Consider the following 21,662-nt stretch of genomic DNA (forward strand, 5'->3'; position numbering starts at 1 on the left):
ATAAAGGTTTTGAAGCATTTTATGTACTATTCATCAACATACACAAAAATACACTTTTAAAAACACACTTGTCAAGACATTTTTTTACTCTCATATTTTGTCCAATGACAAAGATATTCTGTGTTCAGACAACAAAAGGTCATCCATGCATCATTCATCCTCCCTCCTCTTCCTTACTTCATTCAGCCCCTCCCTGATCTGCTCCATGGCTTCCTGATCTCCAGCTTGCTGGGCCAGACTCAAAGCCTCCCTGTAGAACCGGATGGCTTCATCCAATCTACCTGCGGACATAGTTCACCATCAACACCCACAAGAACCACAATAGATGAGCAAATGACCACAGACCCTCTAACCTGTGTGCAAGAGGATGCCGGCCATGTTCCCCAGGAGGACATGTAACTCTGGGTGTCCCGAGGCGCGACCCAGATCTACCGCCTGCTGGATCAACGCCAGGGCATTGTCATGTTGACCCTGCATATCCAAGATTGTGGCGAGGTCACTCATCAGGACCAGAGTCTGGCAAGGACACAGAATGTGTGAGAGTCCGGCCAACATGCTCGGTGCTTTGTTGGAGTGTCCCGAGTCCGGATGACATGCTCGCTGCTTTGTTGGGTTCACCTGGGGGTGGGACTCCCCCTGCTCCTGGCGGCAGATGCTTATGGCCTTCTCGTAGTCAGCGGCAGCCTGCTTCAGGTGCAGCGTGGACGCTCTGTACCGAGCATGCGAGTCCAAACACAGACCAAGCAGGAGGCGAGTGTCCTTCCTGAGAACCTCTAGCTCCTCTGGACACATTAAGGTTCATGACGATCATTAACATTTCATTTGCACATTTCACACCTCCCACCTGTCCAATGATCTTTTAATGTCGCTTGAAGCTGTTGCACTTTGACCTCCAGAGTTTCTAGACAGAACCTGAAACCATGCTCTGCAAGTTCCGCCCTCACATAGAGACACAGACACACACACACACACACACACACACAGTAAGACAATGACCTGTGCTTTATGAGCAATGCAAGGTCTTACTTGTTCTGTTCTGCATACATGGTCGCTAGTTTGAGTGACATCTCAATGAAGGCGTTGTCATCCTGGAAAAGGGAAGCTGGTGTACGTGTGCTCTTGTGAGATGGAAGTGCGGCTATGGTCGGTGGCACTGACCTGCGGCATCCCGCCTGCCAGCATGAAGCTCATGGCCGCCTTGAAAAGTTTCTCAGCCTGTATGCACCAACAGAGACAGGATGCCATCATCGTGGAAATGACAACACTGCCACATGGTGTATGATACTCACGTGGTCTAGCTGACCTTGGATATAAGCCAAGTTGGCCATCTGGGTAAACAATGACAGGTCAGAGGTGGCAGATCAGCTGAGGGCATGCGAGTCTACCTGGCTGTATGCGTACACCACAGCCTGATGGTTGTGAGTTTGGTGAGCCAGTGCGACGGCGGAATGCAAAAAAGCAGACGCAGCCTCCAGCTGACCCCGTACGATGCTGAGCTGCAGGTGCGTTCACATGACAACTGTAGGTCGCGTTACACATAGTATCTATAGGTGATAATGTGGGTCGTACAGTACCTTGGCCTTCTTCAGTAGCAGAATCATCTCGTCTTCTTTCACCTGAGCATCGTCACGCGAACTGAACAACGACAACGCTAAACAGCAACAGTCTGCCCGTTAAATAAGTCCAATTGTCAATAGACTCACATGTAACGTCAAGTACCTGCCACCGCCCACGCGGCACCGCCTCTCCATACAACTTTCGCCCAACCTGCCGGTTGCTTTGCCGTCGAAGGCGTAGCAGCACTGCTAATCTGAAGCTCAACGCCCCTAAAGGTCAATATAACGTTATTTTCGGGACGGCTAATTACATTAGCGTATTTGATGATGCTTTTTCAGTCAGGTCTCACCTGTGCAACCGAGTGAATGTTACAGAGGACAAAAATCTGTTGACCTGCATGAAGCTGCGGCGTACACAAGATGCGGCCATATTTAATGTTTCGACGGAAGTGACGTGTTGTTTCGCGCCTGACCTTGCGAAGATTGCAAAGTACTGTTCTCACGTGAGCAGTTTTCTCCACTTTAACTTTACAAGATTATAAGTCAAGTGATTTAGATTTGATGTATTTTGTAACAATTTGTAGCAAAGTAAAATAGTTATGACAAGGTGTACAATGGTATATTTATTAACTTAGTCTTTAGTTTAAAACTTTTATTTCTTTTTCTCTACTGTAAAGCATCTTTGAGTCCTCTGAAAAGCATTACACAACTAAAATGTATTATTAAAACTGGATGGGGAAAAAAAAAAAAACCCACACAAACTTTCCAAATGTAATTTATTTATTTAGGAATCTGTTGCATCCATCCAGGGGAGCCGGCTGGAAAGAGGGTTGAAAAGCTTGTGTGACCAGTCCATCACAGCATAAGCTAAAAAGAAGAAATAAAAACAATTAGACAGTTGATCATGCCCTGTCAACGTCATGTCAACATGTCCACAGGATCAGAAACGCTTCGGTCAGTCTTTGTCACAGCCTCCCTGAGAACAAACTGCTACGGGATGCTACAATTCGGCCTTTTGTTTACATCATCTCCACTCACAATGGCCTGGTCCATGCATCACATCACTCACCGACATGTTTGGATCCAGGCAGTATGATGTCACGTCCTCAATGTGTCCTGTGGGGTCCAAATGAGACAAAAGTGAGCCTGCAGATCGCATACAGTGGACTGTTTAAACATGTGACACTTTTTGGATCAGAACACGCCTCGGTTTAGTGACGTCACTGCCCCCTCCCACACGTGAACAGACTGCCTGGGGTTGGGGTATCAGACGGCCTTTTGTGTCATCACTTCCAGTTCCAACAATGGTGTTGACTTTTACAACGTCATAGCCAAGGTTATACATTTTGTAGTACAGTTGTAGTTGGTCTGTGGGTCGATCACATCTTTAGTCTTGACTCAATGTTAAAGCAATGGGAACCAAAGGCACTATTTCACTCTATGAAATTTGATTGATTAGATATACATCTTTATATTTTTTCACAAACAGTTTAGACAAGACAAATGACTGTTCAAAGTTTTTCCACTGTTCACTCCCACTATGCAGCCTCTCCTCCTTCGTATCACCGCGAAGATCTCTGCGTCACAAAGGGTGGTCAAAGCTAACGGCTACTCCAGAGTGTAGACAATGGAGCATGCGGCAAGCTACAAACACAATGAACATCCATATCTAAGCACTTGCTTAAAGGGGGGTCGGTGTGGCACCAAAAAACTAAACTAAACAAATCACCATTAAACACCAAGAAACGCCACAGAAGATACTAGCTGCCATAACTAGCTTGCACTCGGGCGGCGCCATCTTGAAACACGAGACCTCCACAACAAATCCAGTCTACTTATTACCGATATGCTTAAAAGAAACATCGATACATCGCCCAGCCCTTCCTGGATTAATACTAAATGTGCAAATCGTATTGATATATCAGTGTAGCTTGCCTGGAGGGGAAAAAATGTAATGTCTCACATTATCATTCCTTCCCCAATTCTAGGTGCCTCAACACATTTCGAAAGTTGGCGCCCTTTAAGCAGCAGGAGGCCCTTTACTGTCGAAGTAATACACTATGTCCAACGTGCTGAAACGTTAAAGTGTTGGAAACTTCGTCGACTTCAGATAAGTAATATGAAAGGTTCTAAAAATTATCTTTGCTTCGTTGCTTCGAGAATTGTTCTTGTTCACAGCTTTTGTCTAGCATCGGAGCGACAACGTATCTACAAGTTATCGTAACTAGTTTACATCTGGGAGCTGGCAATGAAAACAAAGGTATTTTGACGCTTTTTCTGTTTAGATTACAGGCATGATCTTACACATCTCATCGTCGTCTAACTGTAACATACCTACTATCTTACCTGTGCGCTAATGGACGTTTCGGTTCGGCCTCCGACTCAAAATACTGTCTCTGAGACAGCACCTCCGTGGAAAACAGGAAAGAAGAAATAGTTGAAAGTGTGTTCTAGTACTCCTTCCACCAGAGTACGTGCTTTTATATTCTTCTTCGTCGTCGTCGTCGTCGTCTTCTTCAGATTTTGTTTCATTGGCGGTTGGCAAGCAGCCTTTTGGTGCGCATTACCGCCACCTTCTGAACAGGAGTGTGGAACAAAATCTAAACCCTTCTATAGTCTATTAATAAGTCAAGTTGTCAAGTTGTTCTACTCTTTTTTCAATGGTATAGAGAGGTCAGCCTTTTCATTCTCTGTCCCACGCTTCCTGCCATTTCCTTTGTAATTAGAAGCAGCTTTACTGCAGTTAATATTTATCCCTTAGATGTTTTTTTCCTTGCCTTGCTGTCTTTGCATATCTATCTGCCAGCTCATGACACTCCGCTCTTATATGTGCTGGCACCCATCATAGAGACATTATTACCCCCCACTTTCTTTATCCTACTAACAGTTTTGAGAATCTAAAAAAATACCTGTTGTCTGGATTATGAATTCATATTTCTAATGTTGGCAAGGGCACTGCTGGAATCTGATGCTGTAATAACTGATATTGGTTTAACACTTTCTATACCCACTATAGAGCAAGCAAAATGGCCACCAACTCACCAACTGAGACCCGAGTCGCTATTTGATGAAACCGGAATTGTGCTGTTCACACTGACATGGCAAAAATCAAACCCAGGTCTCATATGAGGAGAGAAATCGGAACTGACCTGCAGTGTGAAAGTAGCTATGAGTGATGACATCATCAGTGTTACCTGATGATGCGGTTCTGTGTGACAAAGAGTGATGCTTAATTTGTTGTGTTGTTTAATAAGTACAAGTAAAAGTGTGTCCATATAGAAACAAGCAATAGACCAGCAAAGAAAATGGAAGCGACTGACAAGCGCCTGGACTTGGTGAGATGTCTGCTTTCAGAAAGTTTGCATGCGGACGAGGACAAATGGCGAGAGTTCATGAGCGTGAAGAACAACCTGCTCCTCTTCAACAGTTTGTTCAACAGCAAAGAGCTGGTGAACCTTTTCATATGGATCGACCAAGAGTCCAGCATTTCCATGACTATGGACTTCCCAGTAATACACAACAAGGTGGTGTGTTTGACTAAAACAGAGCGGGAGGTCATCACTGTGGACAATGTCTCCAAGGTGTTACTGATTGAAGATGTTCACGGAGAAGACGTGCTCAGCTTCATCACTGCGCTGACTCAGGAGGTCAGCGTGCTTGCTAATGCTAATGGAACCGTACCCGAGAGAGCTCACCCTGCAGGATAAACATAGACATCTTTGTCCACACAGGTCGTCTGCCCATTGCTTAACAACCAAGCAAATGATGGTGAATGGGCGCCTGGCGCGGCCGAGGAGACGCTGATCCTCATGGAGCGGCTAAAGAACGAAGCTCTGGTGATGAAGGCTCAGCAGGAAGGATGGACTTTTCTTCCGCTTCCCAAAAATCTCCATGACAACAAGGAGAGGTAATGCACCTTAGCAGGCTTGAAAAAAGGTTTTTCTTTTTTTTTCTCAAGCTGCTGTGCCCACATGTCGAAAAGCTGATTTAACGCACTTGAACGAGCCACATTCACAACGTCTTCTTTCCTCTGACAGGACGTCCAGTGACATCAAGCTACTCCATGCCTGCGAGTCAGTCATCATTGAGTGGGCGGGGCTTGTGTCAGAGTTCCTGCAGCAGAACCCGTCTCAGCTGCTGTTGGATGGAATCAAACCGCAACCTTCAGAGGAGTTCAACTTCTGGAACAACAGGTTGACGAACCTGCAGCTTATCCAGCAGCAGGTGCGATGACATCACACTGACACATGTGATGTCATCACCTGACACGTCATTGTTGTTGTTGTTGTTGATCAGATGACAAGCAGCAAAGCCCAGCAGGTGGCGTCCTTCCTTCAGTCAACAGGGGGTCCATACCGCTTCATTTTGAAACAAATTTATGAAGATGTCCAGAAAGGTTAAAAAAAACACCCAACACAAGCTGATGTCAGCTCATATAACCTTTAAATAACCTTCAAATCTGCAGGTCTCAGAGAGGCCCACGACGCCACCGAGAAGCTGCAACCTCTGCAGGACAAACTGGATAAAATAGAGCGTCTGCAGTATCGTCAGGTAGCAGCATTGGTCACATGATGTCTGACATCACAGCCAGAAATAATCACCTGTGGGATTGACAGCTGAGAGACAAAATGGCCGCTGTCATGGAGAAGGTGAACGAGGTGTGGATCAACTCACACTTCCATTGTAAACCCTGCTGGATCGTGGTGCTCCTGCAGGAAATCTGCAATCTCTTCATAGACTGGGTACTGACTTAATGCCAAAATCAAAACCATCACTTAATCAATGAATCACCTGACAATAATGACTTACCTTGTTCTGTTGCAGAGCAGGAAGTTCCTACATGGCCAGGAAGTAATGCAGGGTCTGCTTGCGGACCCCGCTCAGGTTCTTGATGATATCCGAGTAGTGATTTTGACGTTGCAGTGTCTCAAGGACAAGTACAGTCAGTACAGGACTATGTTGGAGAAAAAGGTGCTCATCACATGACCTTGACATGACAACCTTGTTAACAATGGCAGCTCATGACTACAAGTCAGAGGGCGGAGTCCAGGGGAGGAAATGAGTCAATGATTGTGTGTGTGTGTGGACAGAATGGGGGCTCACGCATGTGGGAGTTTCCTTCACACTTGGTCTTCTCAGAGGTGGATGACTTCCTGACACGCCTGCTCAGCATCCAGGTATGTGCGCACTCTTTACCCCCCCCCCCCCCCCCCATTACATATTTAGACTCATTCGTTGCCCACAACAGGAAGTGTACAGCGTCCGTCTGCAGTTTCAATTGGAGCAGGTGGTTCTAGCAGGGGGGCGTGGCAAGATGTGGACCAGCGCCGTGGAGGAAGTATACCAGGACTTCTTGAAACAGCTTCACCTTCTGACTGACTGTCGATACGACGCCAGCGAGCCCACAGATCAGGTGATCATCAGCTGACTTCCGAGGGGCTTCCCGATTGGCTCTTAATGATAACTCCTTCCCCTGTCATGTTTTTTCCGCAGAACTTCCCACTGCAGGCCTCCTCCTTCCAGGACCATGTGCTGGACCTGGAAGCCAGACTGCTGTCCATTCTCAGAGGAACTATGGAGGACTGCTGTGTGTCCTCGTCTGCAGTCAAGGTGTGGCGCGCACGCACATGCACACAACCACACACACAACTGAGGCACTGGTTAAATTTTTCAGTTACTAAACATGTTCGGCCCAGTACTGGAGCGCCCTCTGATCCAGGAGCAGCTCCGTCCTCAGCTTGTACAGCTGGTGGACATGGTCATGACAGAACTTGACCAGGTGGAAGCTCTGGTCAAAAGTAAAAGTTTGACAACAGAAGTGTCGTCCAAGTTCAAGGCCAGTCCGGCCGCCACCCTCAGGTGGACTCAACAACTCCTGCTGAGGGCTCACAGTGTCCTCATGAACTTCCAGACGGTCCAATATCTGTAAGCACTCACACATGCGCCGACATCCACACACATCCACACACTTTGTGTTCATGTCACATGTGTGTATGTTTGTTGAGATGTGGGGAATCAGGTGAGCCGGTCATGCAAAAGTTTCAGAAGATTGTGGCATCGGTTGTGGAGCTCAGAAACACGGTCAGACAGGACTGGAGCCGCCAGCTCGACACCGAATCTGCTTTCATTCTGGAACATCCTCTGATTGAACAGCAGCAGCAAGGCATTATGGAAATTCCCTTCAGACACAAAGTTAGTCAAGACGCCCTGATCTATGCCACATGATGTCACATGACCCTTACATACGTGTGTCTATGTGTACAGCTGGAGGCGATGCTGAGTGAAATTAAGCAAGTGAGCTGGGAGAAGGATCTGGAGCTCCCCCCGGAAGCTGCTCGAGTATTGAAGTTCAGACGTGACATCACAAAGAGTTACCTGTGTCTAAGTCACATGGTGTCATGCTACAACCAGGTCCATGCACGCACACATGTGCGCACACGCACACACACATACGTATGTTGTCCTTGTAACACTCACTGTGACCGTCAGTCAGGTGGTGAGCGGAGCTCTTTCAGAGGACCTTCCTCTGATCCAGGATCAGCTGCAGGAGCAGAAGGAGAGTCTGTTAGAGCTACACAGCAACACGTGGAGAAGTGAAGGTGATGAGTCACAGGACACATCACATGACTAGCAACATGTGACGTGGGGATGTGCACATTTTAACTCAGGTGTGCACCAGTTGATTGCGCAGAAGAGAGAAAGCGTCACAGCTTTCTTTGCCTCAGTGAGTGAAGCGCGTGCCAACACGGCCGCCATATCTCGCATCACGCAGGTCAGCTGACTTCAACACGTCAACATTTTCCCAGCACACTTCTGGAGGTAACCTCCAGCTTGACCCTCAGGGGTGGGTGGAGCTTCCCTTGCTGCAGCGTGAAGGTAACTTCCTAGAGAAGGGAGAAGATACAGAGCAGAGCTACAATCGTCTGAGAGAAGACAGCCAGGAAGTTCTCAGGCTGACTCAGGTGAGGAGGATGGGGAAGGGTGCACAGGTGGAGGTGTTGACTCACAGTCAGCTGTTGTCAGGAGAACCACAGACTGTACGCAATACAAGACACCTCCCAGTCCTGGTCTGACTATCTGGACCATGTGGACCAGCTTGTCCAGGACGGACTTTTACAGCTGCTGCTGCGCTCACTGCGCTTTCTGACAGACAACATGAAGCCAGAGGTGTGAGCACTCCTGTCAATTACATGCATGATTGGCATGCTTACCGTGTGTGTGTGTGTGTGTGTGCACAGAGTCGTGGGGGGGCCTTGTTGCAGGTCTCACTGCAGCTGCAGTCAACAGAAAGTGTCTTTGAGCCGTCTCTGGATGGAGACCTGGCTGACCAGTTGAAGTCCTTCATCAATGATGTCTACTTGGCCGCCAGCTTTGCACCGAGGCTCTCCGTTAGTTGCCCTGGCAACCACCAGGTGAGTCATAAGACAGGCGTCTTAAAGGTCTGTGACTGAATGAACACTGTCCTTCAGGAGGCGCTGCGAGAGAACGCCGACCTTATAGTTCTGGAACAGCAAGTGATGCAACGCCTGGTGGAGGTGAGAGGGGAGGCGGCGCTTCTACGGGCCGACTTGGACAGGTTCTCGCTTCTCTGGAAAAGCCACAAGCGAGGGGTGATGCAAGAATTCCTGACCTATGGCAGGAAGCTGGGGCCTGACGAGGAGGAAGTGGAGGAGGCCCCACCCACGCTGACAGACTTTCAAAGAGAGGTGAGACAAGACGCACTTCCTGTTTGAGCAACTCTTGACACTCTTGCTTTTTGAAGATCCAGTCCCTCCAGAAACAGATGACAAAAGTCAATCACTTGAATGAGAATATGCTGCTGCACGGTTGGCTCCAGGTGGAACTGCGACCTTTCAAAACTGCACTGCGCCTGTTCATCCACAACTGGATCAGCATGTACACGCAGCACCTGCTCAAACTGGTGCGACACAGGTGAGAGCCTGAACACATCTCTCTCCAGACACATGCTAACTTGAGGACGTGTTTGTGTACACGTTCAGCATGTCTCAACGCAGTGTTGATGAGGAGCAAGATGAATATAGTAAGAAGTCTGCCTCCAGCTTCCCTCTGACAGAAACCATCATGTTGCTGGAAACTGTGGGAGTGGAAGTTCCTGAACTCACCACATTGTTGCAGGTAGGGTGATCTCATTGCTGATGTAACTGACTTAATTGCCGTGTTAATGTGTTGTTGTTTTAATTTCAGAGCTGATAACCATGCCAGATGTTCATACAGTGTACACATGCTGGTGTGTTCATTAACCAAGTCACATGAACAGTGAAGATAAATAAATGCTTTAATATCATCAAAAGTGGACATACACATCCATGCATCCGTCAGCCACTCTTAGTTCAGGAGGCACAATGACCAAAATGTTGATCTGGTCTTTGGCGCCACGCCGACTTTCCACTGGAACAGAAAGTACGTAGGATCCAGTTGGGACACTGAGGCGGACCAATCAGGGAGCATCTACCGGCGATAAACGCCAAAGGCCACCAGGCTAAGAAAGATGGTGATTCCCACCAGCGAGGCAGTGGCAGGCGCTGTGAAGAACTGACGATACTGGATCTGACAGTACCAAAGCACTGACAGCATGAGGACGAGCAGCGGGACCATCAGGCTGCCCACATTGAGAGCCACCTGCACCTGGTCTGCAGGCCCTGCTCCCGCTGTGGCGCGTGGGGCATGCTGGGAGATGTGACAGTGCAGCACGCAGTTGTGAGTCAAGTTGAGCGACTCCAGCGTGATGGTGTCGTCCTGCAGCAGCTGCCCCTGATAAATGAGCCGCACCCGTTGCTCCTGACCCGAAAAGTAGGTCCTGCAGAGGTCAGCGGACAATTAGAAAAATGCTAGTCCATATAACCTGAGTGGGTGGGTGGCACAAGCTCTTACCGCTTGATATAGCCGATGGTATCCTGAGGTTTGACCAGCGCCGTTCTCTCTGTGTCGTTCAGGAACTTGAGTCTTACCACCATGTTTCTCTGAGAGACTCCGCCACCGTCACTCCCCCCAAGATCTCCATCATCTGCTGCCGCCGCCCCCTGTCTACCTCCTCTGTCCTCTTTATCTTCGTTTGGAGAGACGGTGACGGGCTGAGTTTCGGTCACATGGCTCTCACTCGCAGAGGTAGAGGGCGTGTCGTGGTGAGGGGTCCTCTGAGAAAGGGTGGACCTGGTAGAGGAATCCAAAGTGTGGTCCAGTGGTTCTGAGGTGCGGGTGGAGATCCAGGCCAGCAGCAGCACCAGTAAAAAGATCAGCACCCCAAATAACAGCGTCACTTCGTCCCCCACGCCCTCGATCAACGCCATTGTCCACGCCTGGTCAGGCAAACACGGCACAGGCACCTGTATGCAAGGGGGCGGGGCAACATTAGTCCTTACGTGGAATATATTCTAGAATCCATTTGTGACCTTTTAATGTCACCATAGCAACAAAACTACCCCCACCAGACAACCACCACGGTTTGGAAGTTCCACCCGAGTAGGCTACTGAGTGTCAACCACAGCGGGGCAAAGAGCAACACGACCATTAAAAGTCTCAACAGTCCACTAAAATAAGCTAAAAGCTAACAGGTAACTGCTGCCCAAACGAGCCGGAAGTGAGGCAATGTTTGAGGTAACACCGTCCCTTCTCCACTAACAATCAAATATGAAATAGTGTTTGTGTGCAGAGGAACAACTTACTCTTCAGCTTGTACGCGTCATATCAGGAATTAGCCTTCAGGCTAATCAAGCTAATCTGCTGCTCGGTCTTCGTACACTTCCGTCTCAAGTCTTCTTTGGTGGTTGTCTGTCGGCGCCCCCTGCTGGTCAACTCGTTGGAGCCCCTGCAATAAACATGGAGTTTGAATTGACATTTGTTTCCTGTAACACTTAAAATAACATGGTGGGGTTTTAAAGAATACGGTTTAAACTTTGGTATTTTTTCCGTCCACCCAGAATAAATATATTGTTTAATTCTCCATGCCAGCGGGTGGCGCTAAAGAGGTAACATACCAGCGCGTTAGTATTGTTTAATTGTACAACTCTTGAGGCTTTCTCGCATTTTCAAACTGACGCCAACGCATGGCGGTTCTACCCCAGCTGACCAGTGAGCCGGTACGTGGGGACCGGCGGGAGCCGTCTCTTCAGCGGGTAGATGTCACTGGGATGCGGGCTGTCATATCCGTGGCTCGCACGCCGAGGGGGAGGTACTCATTACGGCCGGCTCTCCGTTGCACTTGTCGGGTCCACCTGGAGCCACCGGCCGGCCTCTCTCCTCACGTCACACCGGCCGCTGGTCGTGGTTCGTTCGCGGGCACAAGTAGTCCTGTCAGACGGCTGTAGCTGGTTGGCGCGAAGTCGAGGTGGAACGTGTGGTTTCTTGTTGAAATGACAGAATAAAAACTACAAAAGGTGATTGTGACGGCTGCTTGGCTTGTGTCTTATCCGCCGAGCGTGCTGCCTTCCTCCGCCTTTGTGCTCATGTTTGGCCGCGGAGGTCCTCCCCCTGCGGCGCTGGGCGGAGTTTCATACCGGACCAGGCGCTCCTTTTGTCGGATCTCTTTCGACCTGACTCCCCGGGGCTTCGGGGACAAAGAAAATACACTTTTTGTATGAGCACAGCCACCAAACGACCACAGAGTTTGCAGGAGTGCGTGGACTGTGCATCACATCCACAGGGTGAGTCTGAACTGACTTTTTGCACACATTTGACTGTTTATGGCCTCGTCGCTGCCGCCGAGTTGTCGGGCTTCATGGCGGCCTCGCAGTGGTGGCTTGTGGGCTGCAGCGAGTCACGCGGCCCGCTCGCACACGATCACAATCGAAACCAAAATAAAACCCAGAATTAACGGTGCTATCAACAACATAACTTGTTTTGCCAGTCATTCGAGGATAAATCACTTTTATTGCAAATTGAATGAAATCCGCCTTTATTTTGACACAGTCGTCCTCTTTTTTTACCACACGTGACTTGTTCAAATATCAAATCAACTTCATTTACTTTTCCTGTTTATTTAATGATTACAAATTAAGAATAAAACAGCCAGGTGTTGTTTGTGTGCCAGCGGAAGCTGCATGCTGACTCCTGCCGGAGAGCAGGCGCCATTATCGGGCAGCCAACACGTCATGAGGCCGTCTAACCATGCGTTCATTCATGTTTTTGCTACAATCAAATTTACATATTCTAACATTGTTATATACACGTTTTAACTTGTACGACTGTTATATAGACGTTGTTACGTGTACGTAATGCGTATATATGATATCTGGACTATCATATTCATGTTATACATACATGCATATACAGTTTATTTGTATATAACATCTGTCTTACTGTAACATTTATACAGTGTTTACCACCATGTAATGTATTCTATGCATCCTTTTATATTTATATGTAAAAAAATCTTATCAATAATAATAATAGTAATTATTATATACAGTACGTGTGTGAGAGAGGACGTGCAGGGGGCGTAGTCATCTCGACCAGAAGCTGCATAATGAATGGCGGTGGCATTTCTACGCCTCAGAGCGGCAGACTCAAGATTGTGACAGGTACTGTACACACGATGATGATGATGATGGGGATGATATTGATGATTATGATGTGTGTAGACGAGTGGCGTCAGGAGGATTGTCTGACGTTGTTAGAGAGGATTCGCAGCCTTCTTCCAGACGGAGACGCAATGAAGTACAAGACGACAGAGTCGCACTTTGACTGGGACAAAGTCGGCTTTGGAAGCTTCACCGGGGAAATGTGTCGCCAGAAGTGGAACAAGGTTTCATCTGAGGTGGGTGGATGTTCCTTAATGTGGAGGTCCTCAGGAGGTGACATTTGAGACTGAAACTGAAACTGCATTTTTCAGGTACGCAAGTACAGAACCATGACCGAGCTCATCATGGACGCCATTGAGTTTGTGAAATATCCTTACAAGGGCAAAAAGCTGAAGGTGAGTATCTTCTGTGCTCTCTAGCATCACCAGCAGTCCAGGAGACTAAGTTGGAGTAACTTTATCTTCCTGTTTACGTCCAAACAGACACATCCTGATTTTCCCAAGAAGCCGCTGACTCCATACTTTAGGTTCTTTATGGAGAAACGAGCCAAATACGCAAAAATTCACCCTGAGATGAGCAACCTGGACTTGACTAAGATCTTATCGAAGAAGTACAAAGAGCTGCCGGATAAGAAGAAGGTTAGGCTCCAAAGCAATTCCTGACATGATGGAAATCCATAAAACCATCTACCCTTGTTTTGGTGCCGTAGCAAAAATATGTCGCCGAGTTCCAGTGTGAGAAAGAGCAGTTTGAGAAGAACATGGCTCGATTCAAGTAAGACACACCAAGTGAATGTGAAGAGGAAACGTGGCAGTGAATGTTCTGTGGGTCTTGCAGACATGACCATCCTGAGCTGATGGAGGAGAGCAAGAAATCAGACCTCCCTGAGAAACCAAAAACTCCTCAGCAGCTTTGGCACAACCATGAGAAGAAGACCTACATGAAGCTTCACCCAGAGGTGGGTGTGTGCACACATACACACACGATTAAGATGATGATGATGATGATGATGATAATCATGATGGCTACAGGTGACTCAGAAGGAGATGAAGGATGTGTTGAGGAGACAGTGGTCTCAATTGTCTGACAAGAAAAGACTCAAGTGGATCAGCAAAGCTTTGGAGCTCCAGAAGGACTATGAGGTAACATTCACACTTCAAACATATCAACTACACCACACACATTACCTGACAATGCACGTGTGTGTCTTCAGGACAACATGCGAGCATATCATGAAGCTCATCCAGACGTCACCTCAGACGATCATGTGCGCTCCGTCCTCACAAAAGCAGAAAGACAGCTGAAGGACAAGTTTGATGGAAGACCTACTAAACCTCCACCGTGAGCGACATGGTTTGAGCCGCGATGGCGTAGCAAGCAGCTAATAATGTTTGAATGCAGGAACGGATACTCTCTGTACTGTGCTGAGCTGATGGTCAACATGAAGGACGTTCCGAGCACGGAGCGCATGGTTCTGTGCAGCAAACGCTGGAAGATGATGACCCAGAAAGAGAAGGACATGTTTCAGAAACGCTGTGAACAGGTTTGCTCTCCACATCCCATCGCAGCCTGTTGGTGGTGTTGCTGTTGTTGTTGTTGTTTATGTGCTGCTTGTGTGCGTCTCCTTAGAAAAAAAAGCAGTACGACGTGGACTTGCAGCGGTTTCTAGACGTAAGTGTTGAAAAGTAACCCTGCCCGCTGCCAATCATGCTGAAGATACCATGATCTTCTAGAGCCTTCCAGAAGAAGAACGAGACCGTGTACTGACTGAGGAGAAGCTGGGTGGAGCCAGGGGGCAGGTGGGCGTGGTCTACAGTCCACACAGAGCCAAGTCGCCGCCCATGAAGGTACAAACATCTCAACGTTTATTCATTTTCTACTGCTTATACAGACTTTTGTATCACAACATTGGTGGTGAAGTTACAAAATGAATGGATCTAACTGTGACTGTTTATATTCAAACATGGTGGGCCAGGAGGAGGAGCCACAGCTGTGGGTCTCCCCGGGCGCCAAGGAGCATCGTGACACCAAGAAGACGGCCAAACTTCCTGAGACACCCAAAACAGCGGAGGAGATGTGGCAGCACAGCGTGACCGGCGACTTCTTGTCTAAATGCAGAGTATGTTCCCAGTCGCATGGCGTCAATATTAGACCTTCACAATAAAACCCTTTTGTTTACTTGCACAGAGCGACCGCAGGAAAGCTCAAACGGCTATGGAATCTGCCTGGAAGTCCATGGAGAAGAAGGAGAAGATTCAGTGGATCAAGAAAGCGGCAGAAGACCAGAAGCGCTATGAGGTTCCCTCACAGTCACTGTGGTTTCCATAGCAACGGATGATTTCATCAAGGTGGTGTCTGTCATCTTTGTCCTGCAGAGGGAGCTCTTGGAGAGGAGGATGCTGCCCACGGTACAAAGCCAGAAGAAGCCCAAATTTGATGGCGAGCCAAAGAAGCCTCCAGTGTAAGTGGACTGGCAAGTGACAAAATCAAAGCAGGTCAATGATGCGTACGTAAGAAAAATGCCGTCACTCATGGATCATGGGGTTTGTCCTTTGCCGCCATGTCTGCAGTAGATAAATGTAGCCAACGGCGTTGTCATCGTATGCGTCATTACCTGTTTGTAGTGCTAAGCCCCTCTCACTTGCCTTGTCATTCAATAGGAGCGGCTATCAGATGTTCTCACAGGAGCTGTTGACCAATGGCGAGCTGAACCACTTCAGTCTGAAGGAGCGAATGGTGGAGATCGGCAAGCGTTGGCATAAACTGACAGCAGGCCAGAAAGACAAATACAAGAAGCACGTGGACGAGCAGCAGGGCGAGTACAAAGCGGAGTTGGAGGCGTGGCTTAAGGTACTTGTCCTTCTTCTGGCGTATACTAAATTGACCGCTAAGCCCTGCCCAGCTGATAAGCGTTTCTTCTCGTTAGGCTCTGTCTCCGCAGGATCGGGAAGCCTACAAAGAGTTCTCCTCCTCGGTGAGTCACTTGACTATCACCAATGTTCAGAGGTCCAAAATGGATATTCCCTCATCAGGTGTGTCGTCCTTTAGAAACGTCGCAGCACGTCAAAGGTTGGCAGCAATCGTGGAACAAAAGTACACGTGACAGCCAAGGGTAAGGCGGTGAGCTCCAAGATCCCGCCCCTTGGAGTGGGGGTAGGCAAACGAGCGATGGCGTACCGAGCGAAGGTAACACACCAACCTTGGTTTGTTGTTTTTGGTGCGGCGCTCACTGATTGGTCATCCTCCAGCAAGACTTGTCTGACTCTGACGATGACAAGAGCGAATCGTCTGATTCCGACGACGAAGAGGATGATGAGGAGACATCAGGAAGCAGCGAGAGCGAAGAGGACGAGGTGAAGCTCTTAGGATCGTTAAGACTATTGACACATCCAGACAGAATTAAGCACTTACTTACCATGTTTCTTCTATTCAGAATGATGAAGATGATGATGAAGATGACGATCAGACATCTTCAGAGGAATCCAGTGACTCTGACTCAGACTAGCCCCGCCTCCTCTTTGGAGAGGACAGGCTGTGCTGGCCACGCCTCCTTGTGTGACAAGCATTGGGGGTGGAGCTTAAGGGAGCATTTTGTTATTTTTTTTTTTTTATCAGACAGGTAGGCAAGGCCTGTCTGAAAAACATGAATAAGAAATGCACTTTTTCCTCATCCTGACAAATAAAGTTTATCTACCACATGTTAGAACAGTTTGATTTATTGAATAGAAACAATTCTTCCATCACCTCATAAATAAATACTCTTTTACCCCATCTTCATCACACACACGAACACACATGGATGAGCGCACAATGATCCATCAGCCCCTGTCAACATGACTTAATTTTATAAAAACTTGAGCACTAATAAGAATTACTGCTTTAACTTTCATGTCCATAGCCAAACAGTGACAGCATCCCATTCTAAAATGCGGAAAATGCACACCAACGTTCATCACAGAAATACACTTCATACACACACACGCACGCACACACAGTGTCATCGCGGGATGTTTTGCAGTTTGGCGTGCAGGTATGTCTTCACCTGCTCGATTCCGTTTAGCTTCTCCAGCTCGTGATAGGGCAGCTGAAACAAATCACATGATAAGTTAGCCTAGCTCAGCAGTGTCCATAGCATCATGTTGTGATGATATAACGTGCGGTGGGACCTGTAGGATGACGTATCCCAGGAGCTTCAGGTGGCGGTCCCTCATGGCACGGGACCCGACCAAGACGTCCGAGTTGTGGCAGTAATGCCACTTGTCGTTCACAGAGACAACGAGCCTGCAGTGAATAACCTGGTGTCAACTGTGACTTGACAGAGCATTCGGGATCAGACAGACCTACCTCCTTATGTGCTTCTCTTCTGCCATGTTGGGTTCGGGAACGCCTGTTGGGCTCAGTCGCGCCAGTGACGAACACTCCTCATCTGCCGTGGATCCATCGTTTTGCTTCGCCTCCTCGCTGAATTCCTTATCCTGATCATCAGGGGGCCCTGTATCCGCCTCATCCTCCAGGATTTTCCCAATAGAGAACTGAAAGATAGAGTTTGGAGCAGCACCATCTGCGGGTCCTGGAGCTGTTGCTGGCGGTGGCCCGTCAGAGGGGGGGCTGCTGAGCGTGGAACTGTCCTGGCTCTCCAGCGAGTGCTCCTTGGCCACGCTTGAGTAGTACTCCACTACAGGCACACTGTAAGAACCATAGTCTGCGGGCGCACTGCCGTCCCCGAGACAACAGGGCCCCGAGGAGACCGTGGCTCCAGCCATGCTATACGTGTGCTGAGACTGAAAGGGTTCTTGAGCGCCATCTGTCGTTTTGCAGATCTCCTGTGGCTTCTGACCGCATTCCTCCGGCAGTGCAGCGGAAGAGAACTTGTGGATGGGGTCCGGAACCTGGGGAACACGCTTGGAACACCCACAGGCCACAGGGGTGGAACCCAGAGCCAAAGGCAGGTTTGACTGGATCGGCAGAACCCTCCCGGAAGAATCCATCCACAACACAAAGTCTAAAGGAAAAAGACTACCTGTGTAGCACCTGTATACTTGTAAGAGTAGTACATGTGAACCATACGTACCTGTGTAGTATCCAGGAGGCAGTACTTGGTCCTGCTTGTAGTGGTGCTGTCCAAGCAGCTGACGGAGAGCCTCGGCCACCAGACCTTTATAACTGAAAGTCAGCCAAGCAGTCAGGATTGTGCGTGTGAGAATACATGTGAGCGTGCGTGTGTTACCTGTACTTGCGATTCACTTCATCTGCAGTAAGGGCGTGGTCAAACATGAGCACCTTGTGAGAGTGGTGTAGTCGTGGGCCGGTGTAGTCGTGGTACTCCAGTTCTATGGCGGCGTCCAACAGAGACAGGTAGCGGCGGACGATGAGGGCGTAGGGACTGTCTGAGTGGGGATTGAAAGTGGGAGAAGACATTGTGAGGGTCAGACCACCACCAGGGGGCAATCATGTATTGCGCAATACCGACTGGTCACATTGCTAATGAAGGCGGGGGAGAAGACACGGTGAAGAACCAGGCTCGGGAAGTGTCCCAACTGGAAGAGGGACATGAGGATGTTGACAGTGGCGAGTGGTGAGCTTAGCGCTTTCAACTCCACCACTTCCTCCAATCGAGAGAAGAACTTGTCATCATTGGATGGACGATAACTCATCCTGCTGAACGGGAAGACCAGCTTCTGGATCACCTTCTCAGACAAACACACACACACACAACAATATGACATAACTTCAAGGTCAGAGGTCCCGCAACCACACACCCCTCCTCACCTTGCTGTCCAGATACTCTGCCCTCTTGACCAGGAAGTCCGCAATGGTGTCTAGCAGCTGCGTCTCTCTCAAGCGGTGCCGTGCAATGTACTTGGCAATCAGTGCCATCGTGTACGCGCTGATGCTCTCCTCCTTTTTTGGCAGCTCCTCTACAAAAAACAACACACATCACATGAACCGGAGCAATGCTACGCTAGGTGACCTTTAGCATTGCTAAGCTAGCTGACCTGCCAATCTTCGAATGAACCTCTCCTGTCTGTTCTGGTAGAAAAGGTGTGAGCTGAAGATGAACTCCAGACTCTTGTTACTGGCCTCTTTGGCACATGCCGCCAACATCTCATCCAACAGCGCCATTTCCTGGTCACGAACGCCACTGACGCTGGCGAGAGTGTGTTTGACCAGGCGCAGGATTTTTCTGAAAACAGAAAGAGTATTTCAAAATGAAAAGAAGGTGTAAATACGGTATAGATTCAGTTAAGACATGCTAGCAGTATGTTAGCACACACAGACAATGATGTCATCATTGATCGCCAAGCTGCCACCTGTTAGCTAGCAGCTGTTCGGGGTTAGGGGTTGTGTTGTCGTCAGCGGTCGTGGTTCCCTGCCGCTGCAGCGAGTGCCGCTTGAGGCGGTAGTAGGAGAGGAGCAGGAAGAGCGTCTGCGGGTGGTGCTCTCGCTCCAGGTTCTTCTCCAGGCCGAGCAGGCAGGCCTCGGTGAGAGGGTGCTGGCTGCTGGGATGCAGCTTCATGCTGGAGCTGAACACCATGGATATGTCCTTCTGGTTAAACTGGCCCAGTCTGGACTGAGATTCAGCTTCCAGAACCTGAACCACCTGAGAATCGCCGCGGAGCCCTAAGAATGTCATACACACAAGCACATACACACACACACACACACACAGTTTGACTGCCAATTTTGGACTCAATGTGTGTGTGTCATCTGATTGGGATGGTGTCAGGTCTGCCCAGAGCTAAGTACTGGTCCTTTCTGGACTTACCGAGCGCCGCCACAGCATAGAGGCAGTTGACGATGCTGAAGTTGTCAAATTTGGAGCAGTCCTTGATGATGGCGTCGCACAGCAGCAAGAAGTCCTGATGCTCCAAGATGTGGCGACCAGACTTTGTTGCAGTGGCGTCGTTGTCCACGGGTGGTGGTGGTGGTGCGGTCTGCAGCAGCTGTGCAATCTTGTGTAGTGCGATTGGGTAGTGGTTGTGAGAGATCTTGGCTGGGTTTTGCGTGAGCCAGCGAAGAACCTCGTCGGGCCGCTGTGAGCGTTCAATCAGACGCTTCATAGTGAAAAAAGTGTCGTAGCTCATCTTCTCGTGGATGAAGTTCCATGACTTCTTCTTGCCGCCTGACCTAGAAGATGAAATGCCCCCGCTGAGGAAGTGACCGTGGTGGTGGCAATGCGACGGCATTGGGGGTGTGGTCAGGGGGGCGGGCTGCGTGTGGTAATGGTGGTGTAAGTGTGCTACCCGGGGGTCGCCGGGTCTGCCCTGGTACAGGGGGTATGCAGTGGGGGGCAGGGGCGCCCGATGCTGGTTCAGGTGTGGGGTAGGCGCCTCAAGCACAGCAAGCCCTCCTCTCTTTCCTGCTTTGACTCCACACCCTCCTCCTGCAGCAGTGTAGAGACGGGTGGCATACATGGCTTGGGATGCGGTGGTGACTGGGCTCAGGAAGCACCACCTGGTGGACCAATACAACATGGTCCAAACGCCAGATTGCCTTGACACAGACTGGCACTCCTATACAGGAAAAACAACACATTTCCTGCTTAGATACATCACAGCATATCATATCATGACATGTGCTGACTCAGCAATCAATCAAATCCAGATAAAAGGTCTAAATTCTGGCCACAACCATCAAATTTCTGTCAGTTTTGACCTTTTGTTGAGGACGTTGTCTTGTCTGCAGGATGAACAGTTTGGAAAAGTATAAGTCAAAGTCATAGGTGAAAACTATCTCAAGGATGATTGTTCTTACTAGCAAGCTGTAGCAACATAACATCACATAACATGGCATGGCATGGCATAACATCAGGTGCTTCAGTAATACGTCACATCTTACGTCAAACGATTACGTCACATCTGCCAACTGCTAGCCATTGACAGCAGCTAACTGCAGCGTGACACTCGAAACTCCACAACACAACAGTTAGCGCTGAAGCTAGCAGCATCTAGAAATGTGAACAATGTGACACAAAATGCGAAAAGTCATATTCGCAGCTACGAGGCTAAATAGTTGACACGTTAGCATGTTAGCATCAGCCTCCCCCAGTGCACAGCAACAAGAAGAATATGTAGAAATAAGTCTAGTTCATGTCCGGCCTATTTAGCAGGATCAGCATAGAAGCATTACCTCATAGCTTCGATCAAACACCGACTGCCGTTGACAGTCGTTCACAGGAGAGGCAGGCAGCGGTCAGCCGTTCCATTCCTCCACACAAGCCTCGCAGAGCCTCGGCTACCCGGCATGCAATGGCTGCACCCCAGTCAGCTCTGTTGACGACGTCCCCGAGATTCTTTTTTAAGGATCAAGTTTGAAATTGTAAAGTTTTCTAATCCCCACACTGTAATTACAGTCTGGATTAGTTTCGACCGTCTTTATTCAGGCAGCTTAATTTTCAAATTCCGGTCACTTCAGCCTGGATTGTAGTCGGCGTTACTGAATACAGATGACTTGTGGGAAGTGTAGTTCATAATAGTTTGAGAACAGGGATAAACGACACATTCTGAAAGCGAAAAACGCATGACTGTATGTTTGTTTCCGACAGAGGGCGCTGTAAACAGTTGAACAT

The 21,662-nt window shown here is 48.7% G+C and overlaps 5 protein-coding genes across 7 annotated transcripts; 2 read left to right on the plus strand and 3 right to left on the minus strand.

The window, feature by feature from the left end:
* Window positions 1-3: 3 nt before the first annotated feature.
* On the minus strand, window positions 4-2,237 carry ttc19 (tetratricopeptide repeat domain 19). The gene is made up of 11 exons (XM_058068372.2): window positions 1,907-2,237; window positions 1,720-1,826; window positions 1,575-1,651; window positions 1,386-1,496; window positions 1,290-1,328; window positions 1,159-1,215; window positions 1,027-1,088; window positions 845-939; window positions 619-782; window positions 354-516; window positions 4-281 (listed from the first exon to the last, which is right to left on the minus strand). Exons 1-11 carry the CDS (start codon window positions 1,984-1,986, stop codon window positions 151-153), a joined length of 1,086 nt encoding a protein of 361 aa, XP_057924355.2. The 5' UTR covers window positions 1,987-2,237; the 3' UTR covers window positions 4-150.
* A 3,057-nt stretch (window positions 2,238-5,294) lies between these two features.
* Window positions 5,295-10,372, plus strand: LOC131125387 (dynein axonemal heavy chain 17-like). The gene is made up of 21 exons (XM_078791034.1): window positions 5,295-5,463; window positions 5,594-5,780; window positions 5,853-5,952; window positions 6,022-6,107; window positions 6,173-6,298; window positions 6,381-6,527; window positions 6,647-6,733; window positions 6,805-6,969; window positions 7,050-7,166; window positions 7,231-7,481; window positions 7,562-7,748; window positions 7,821-7,967; window positions 8,050-8,155; window positions 8,225-8,328; window positions 8,399-8,518; window positions 8,580-8,723; window positions 8,795-8,968; window positions 9,026-9,262; window positions 9,319-9,488; window positions 9,557-9,692; window positions 9,762-10,372. The coding sequence occupies exons 1-21, from the start codon at window positions 5,366-5,368 to the stop codon at window positions 9,765-9,767; spliced, it is 2,895 nt and encodes a 964-aa protein (XP_078647160.1). The 5' UTR covers window positions 5,295-5,365; the 3' UTR covers window positions 9,768-10,372.
* Window positions 9,835-11,991, minus strand: tmub1 (transmembrane and ubiquitin-like domain containing 1). 2 transcript variants are annotated; one of them, XM_058066897.2, is made up of 4 exons: window positions 11,644-11,991; window positions 11,240-11,382; window positions 10,449-10,900; window positions 9,835-10,374 (listed from the first exon to the last, which is right to left on the minus strand). In XM_058066897.2, exons 3-4 carry the CDS (start codon window positions 10,862-10,864, stop codon window positions 10,026-10,028), a joined length of 765 nt encoding a protein of 254 aa, XP_057922880.2. In that variant the 5' UTR covers window positions 10,865-10,900; window positions 11,240-11,382; window positions 11,644-11,991; the 3' UTR covers window positions 9,835-10,025. The 2 variants fall into 2 exon arrangements, with proteins under 2 accessions (XP_057922880.2, XP_057922879.2); XM_058066896.2 differs by having other exon boundaries at window positions 11,552-11,991.
* ubtfl (upstream binding transcription factor, like) lies at window positions 11,606-16,809 on the plus strand. The gene is made up of 20 exons (XM_058066894.2): window positions 11,606-12,217; window positions 12,982-13,093; window positions 13,154-13,329; window positions 13,405-13,488; window positions 13,576-13,731; window positions 13,803-13,867; window positions 13,931-14,051; window positions 14,125-14,235; window positions 14,307-14,434; window positions 14,495-14,636; window positions 14,723-14,764; window positions 14,827-14,940; window positions 15,069-15,212; window positions 15,281-15,391; window positions 15,469-15,554; window positions 15,754-15,943; window positions 16,020-16,067; window positions 16,142-16,279; window positions 16,342-16,446; window positions 16,527-16,809. Exons 2-20 carry the CDS (start codon window positions 13,039-13,041, stop codon window positions 16,596-16,598), a joined length of 2,088 nt encoding a protein of 695 aa, XP_057922877.2. The 5' UTR covers window positions 11,606-12,217; window positions 12,982-13,038; the 3' UTR covers window positions 16,599-16,809.
* fastk (Fas-activated serine/threonine kinase) lies at window positions 16,792-21,586 on the minus strand. Of its 2 annotated transcripts, none has more exons than XM_078791483.1 (11): window positions 21,224-21,586; window positions 19,860-20,607; window positions 19,405-19,714; window positions 19,090-19,277; window positions 18,863-19,011; window positions 18,564-18,780; window positions 18,321-18,480; window positions 18,165-18,256; window positions 17,438-18,095; window positions 17,260-17,349; window positions 16,792-17,177 (listed from the first exon to the last, which is right to left on the minus strand). In XM_078791483.1, exons 2-10 carry the CDS (start codon window positions 20,566-20,568, stop codon window positions 17,301-17,303), a joined length of 2,532 nt encoding a protein of 843 aa, XP_078647609.1. In that variant the 5' UTR covers window positions 20,569-20,607; window positions 21,224-21,586; the 3' UTR covers window positions 16,792-17,177; window positions 17,260-17,300. The 2 variants fall into 2 exon arrangements, with proteins under 2 accessions (XP_078647609.1, XP_057922873.2); XM_058066890.2 differs by having other exon boundaries at window positions 17,260-17,374; window positions 21,224-21,580.
* Between the last annotated feature and the right edge of the window lie 76 nt (window positions 21,587-21,662).

This window comes from Doryrhamphus excisus, linkage group LG6, assembly GCF_037039965.1.
Source record: "Doryrhamphus excisus strain RoL-2023G ecotype Guam linkage group LG6, RoL_Dexc_Guam_v1.1, whole genome shotgun sequence".
NCBI lineage: Eukaryota > Metazoa > Chordata > Actinopteri > Syngnathiformes > Syngnathidae > Doryrhamphus > Doryrhamphus excisus.

What these genes read in the sequence shown, in the direction of transcription:
- ubtfl (XM_058066894.2), top strand. Translation starts at nt 13,039, where the DNA reads ATGAATGGCGGTGGCATTTCTACGCCTCAGAGCGGCAGACTCAAGATT. An exon ending in ACATGAAGCTTCACCCAGAG is followed by an intron (nt 14,052 to 14,124) that starts GTGGGTGTGTGC and finishes TGATGGCTACAG; the next exon opens with GTGACTCAGAAGGAGATGAA. An exon ending in CGATGGCGTACCGAGCGAAG is followed by an intron (nt 16,280 to 16,341) that starts GTAACACACCAA and finishes GTCATCCTCCAG; the next exon opens with CAAGACTTGTCTGACTCTGA.
- ttc19 (XM_058068372.2), bottom strand. Translation starts at nt 1,986, where the DNA reads ATGGCCGCATCTTGTGTACGCCGCAGCTTCATGCAGGTCAACAGATTT. An exon ending in TGCCGCGTGGGCGGTGGCAG is followed by an intron (nt 1,652 to 1,719) that starts GTACTTGACGTT and finishes GTTGCTGTTTAG; the next exon opens with CGTTGTCGTTGTTCAGTTCG. An exon ending in TCCAAGGTCAGCTAGACCAC is followed by an intron (nt 1,216 to 1,289) that starts GTGAGTATCATA and finishes TGGTGCATACAG; the next exon opens with GCTGAGAAACTTTTCAAGGC.
- tmub1 (XM_058066897.2), bottom strand. Translation starts at nt 10,864, where the DNA reads ATGGCGTTGATCGAGGGCGTGGGGGACGAAGTGACGCTGTTATTTGGG. An exon ending in ACCATCGGCTATATCAAGCG is followed by an intron (nt 10,375 to 10,448) that starts GTAAGAGCTTGT and finishes TGACCTCTGCAG; the next exon opens with GACCTACTTTTCGGGTCAGG.
- LOC131125387 (XM_078791034.1), top strand. Translation starts at nt 5,366, where the DNA reads ATGGAGCGGCTAAAGAACGAAGCTCTGGTGATGAAGGCTCAGCAGGAA. An exon ending in GCAATCTCTTCATAGACTGG is followed by an intron (nt 6,299 to 6,380) that starts GTACTGACTTAA and finishes GTTCTGTTGCAG; the next exon opens with AGCAGGAAGTTCCTACATGG. An exon ending in AAATTCCCTTCAGACACAAA is followed by an intron (nt 7,749 to 7,820) that starts GTTAGTCAAGAC and finishes CTATGTGTACAG; the next exon opens with CTGGAGGCGATGCTGAGTGA.
- fastk (XM_058066890.2), bottom strand. Translation starts at nt 20,568, where the DNA reads ATGTTGTATTGGTCCACCAGGTGGTGCTTCCTGAGCCCAGTCACCACC. An exon ending in CTATGCTGTGGCGGCGCTCG is followed by an intron (nt 19,715 to 19,859) that starts GTAAGTCCAGAA and finishes TGACATTCTTAG; the next exon opens with GGCTCCGCGGCGATTCTCAG. An exon ending in TGGGATACGTCATCCTACAG is followed by an intron (nt 17,178 to 17,259) that starts GTCCCACCGCAC and finishes GATTTGTTTCAG; the next exon opens with CTGCCCTATCACGAGCTGGA.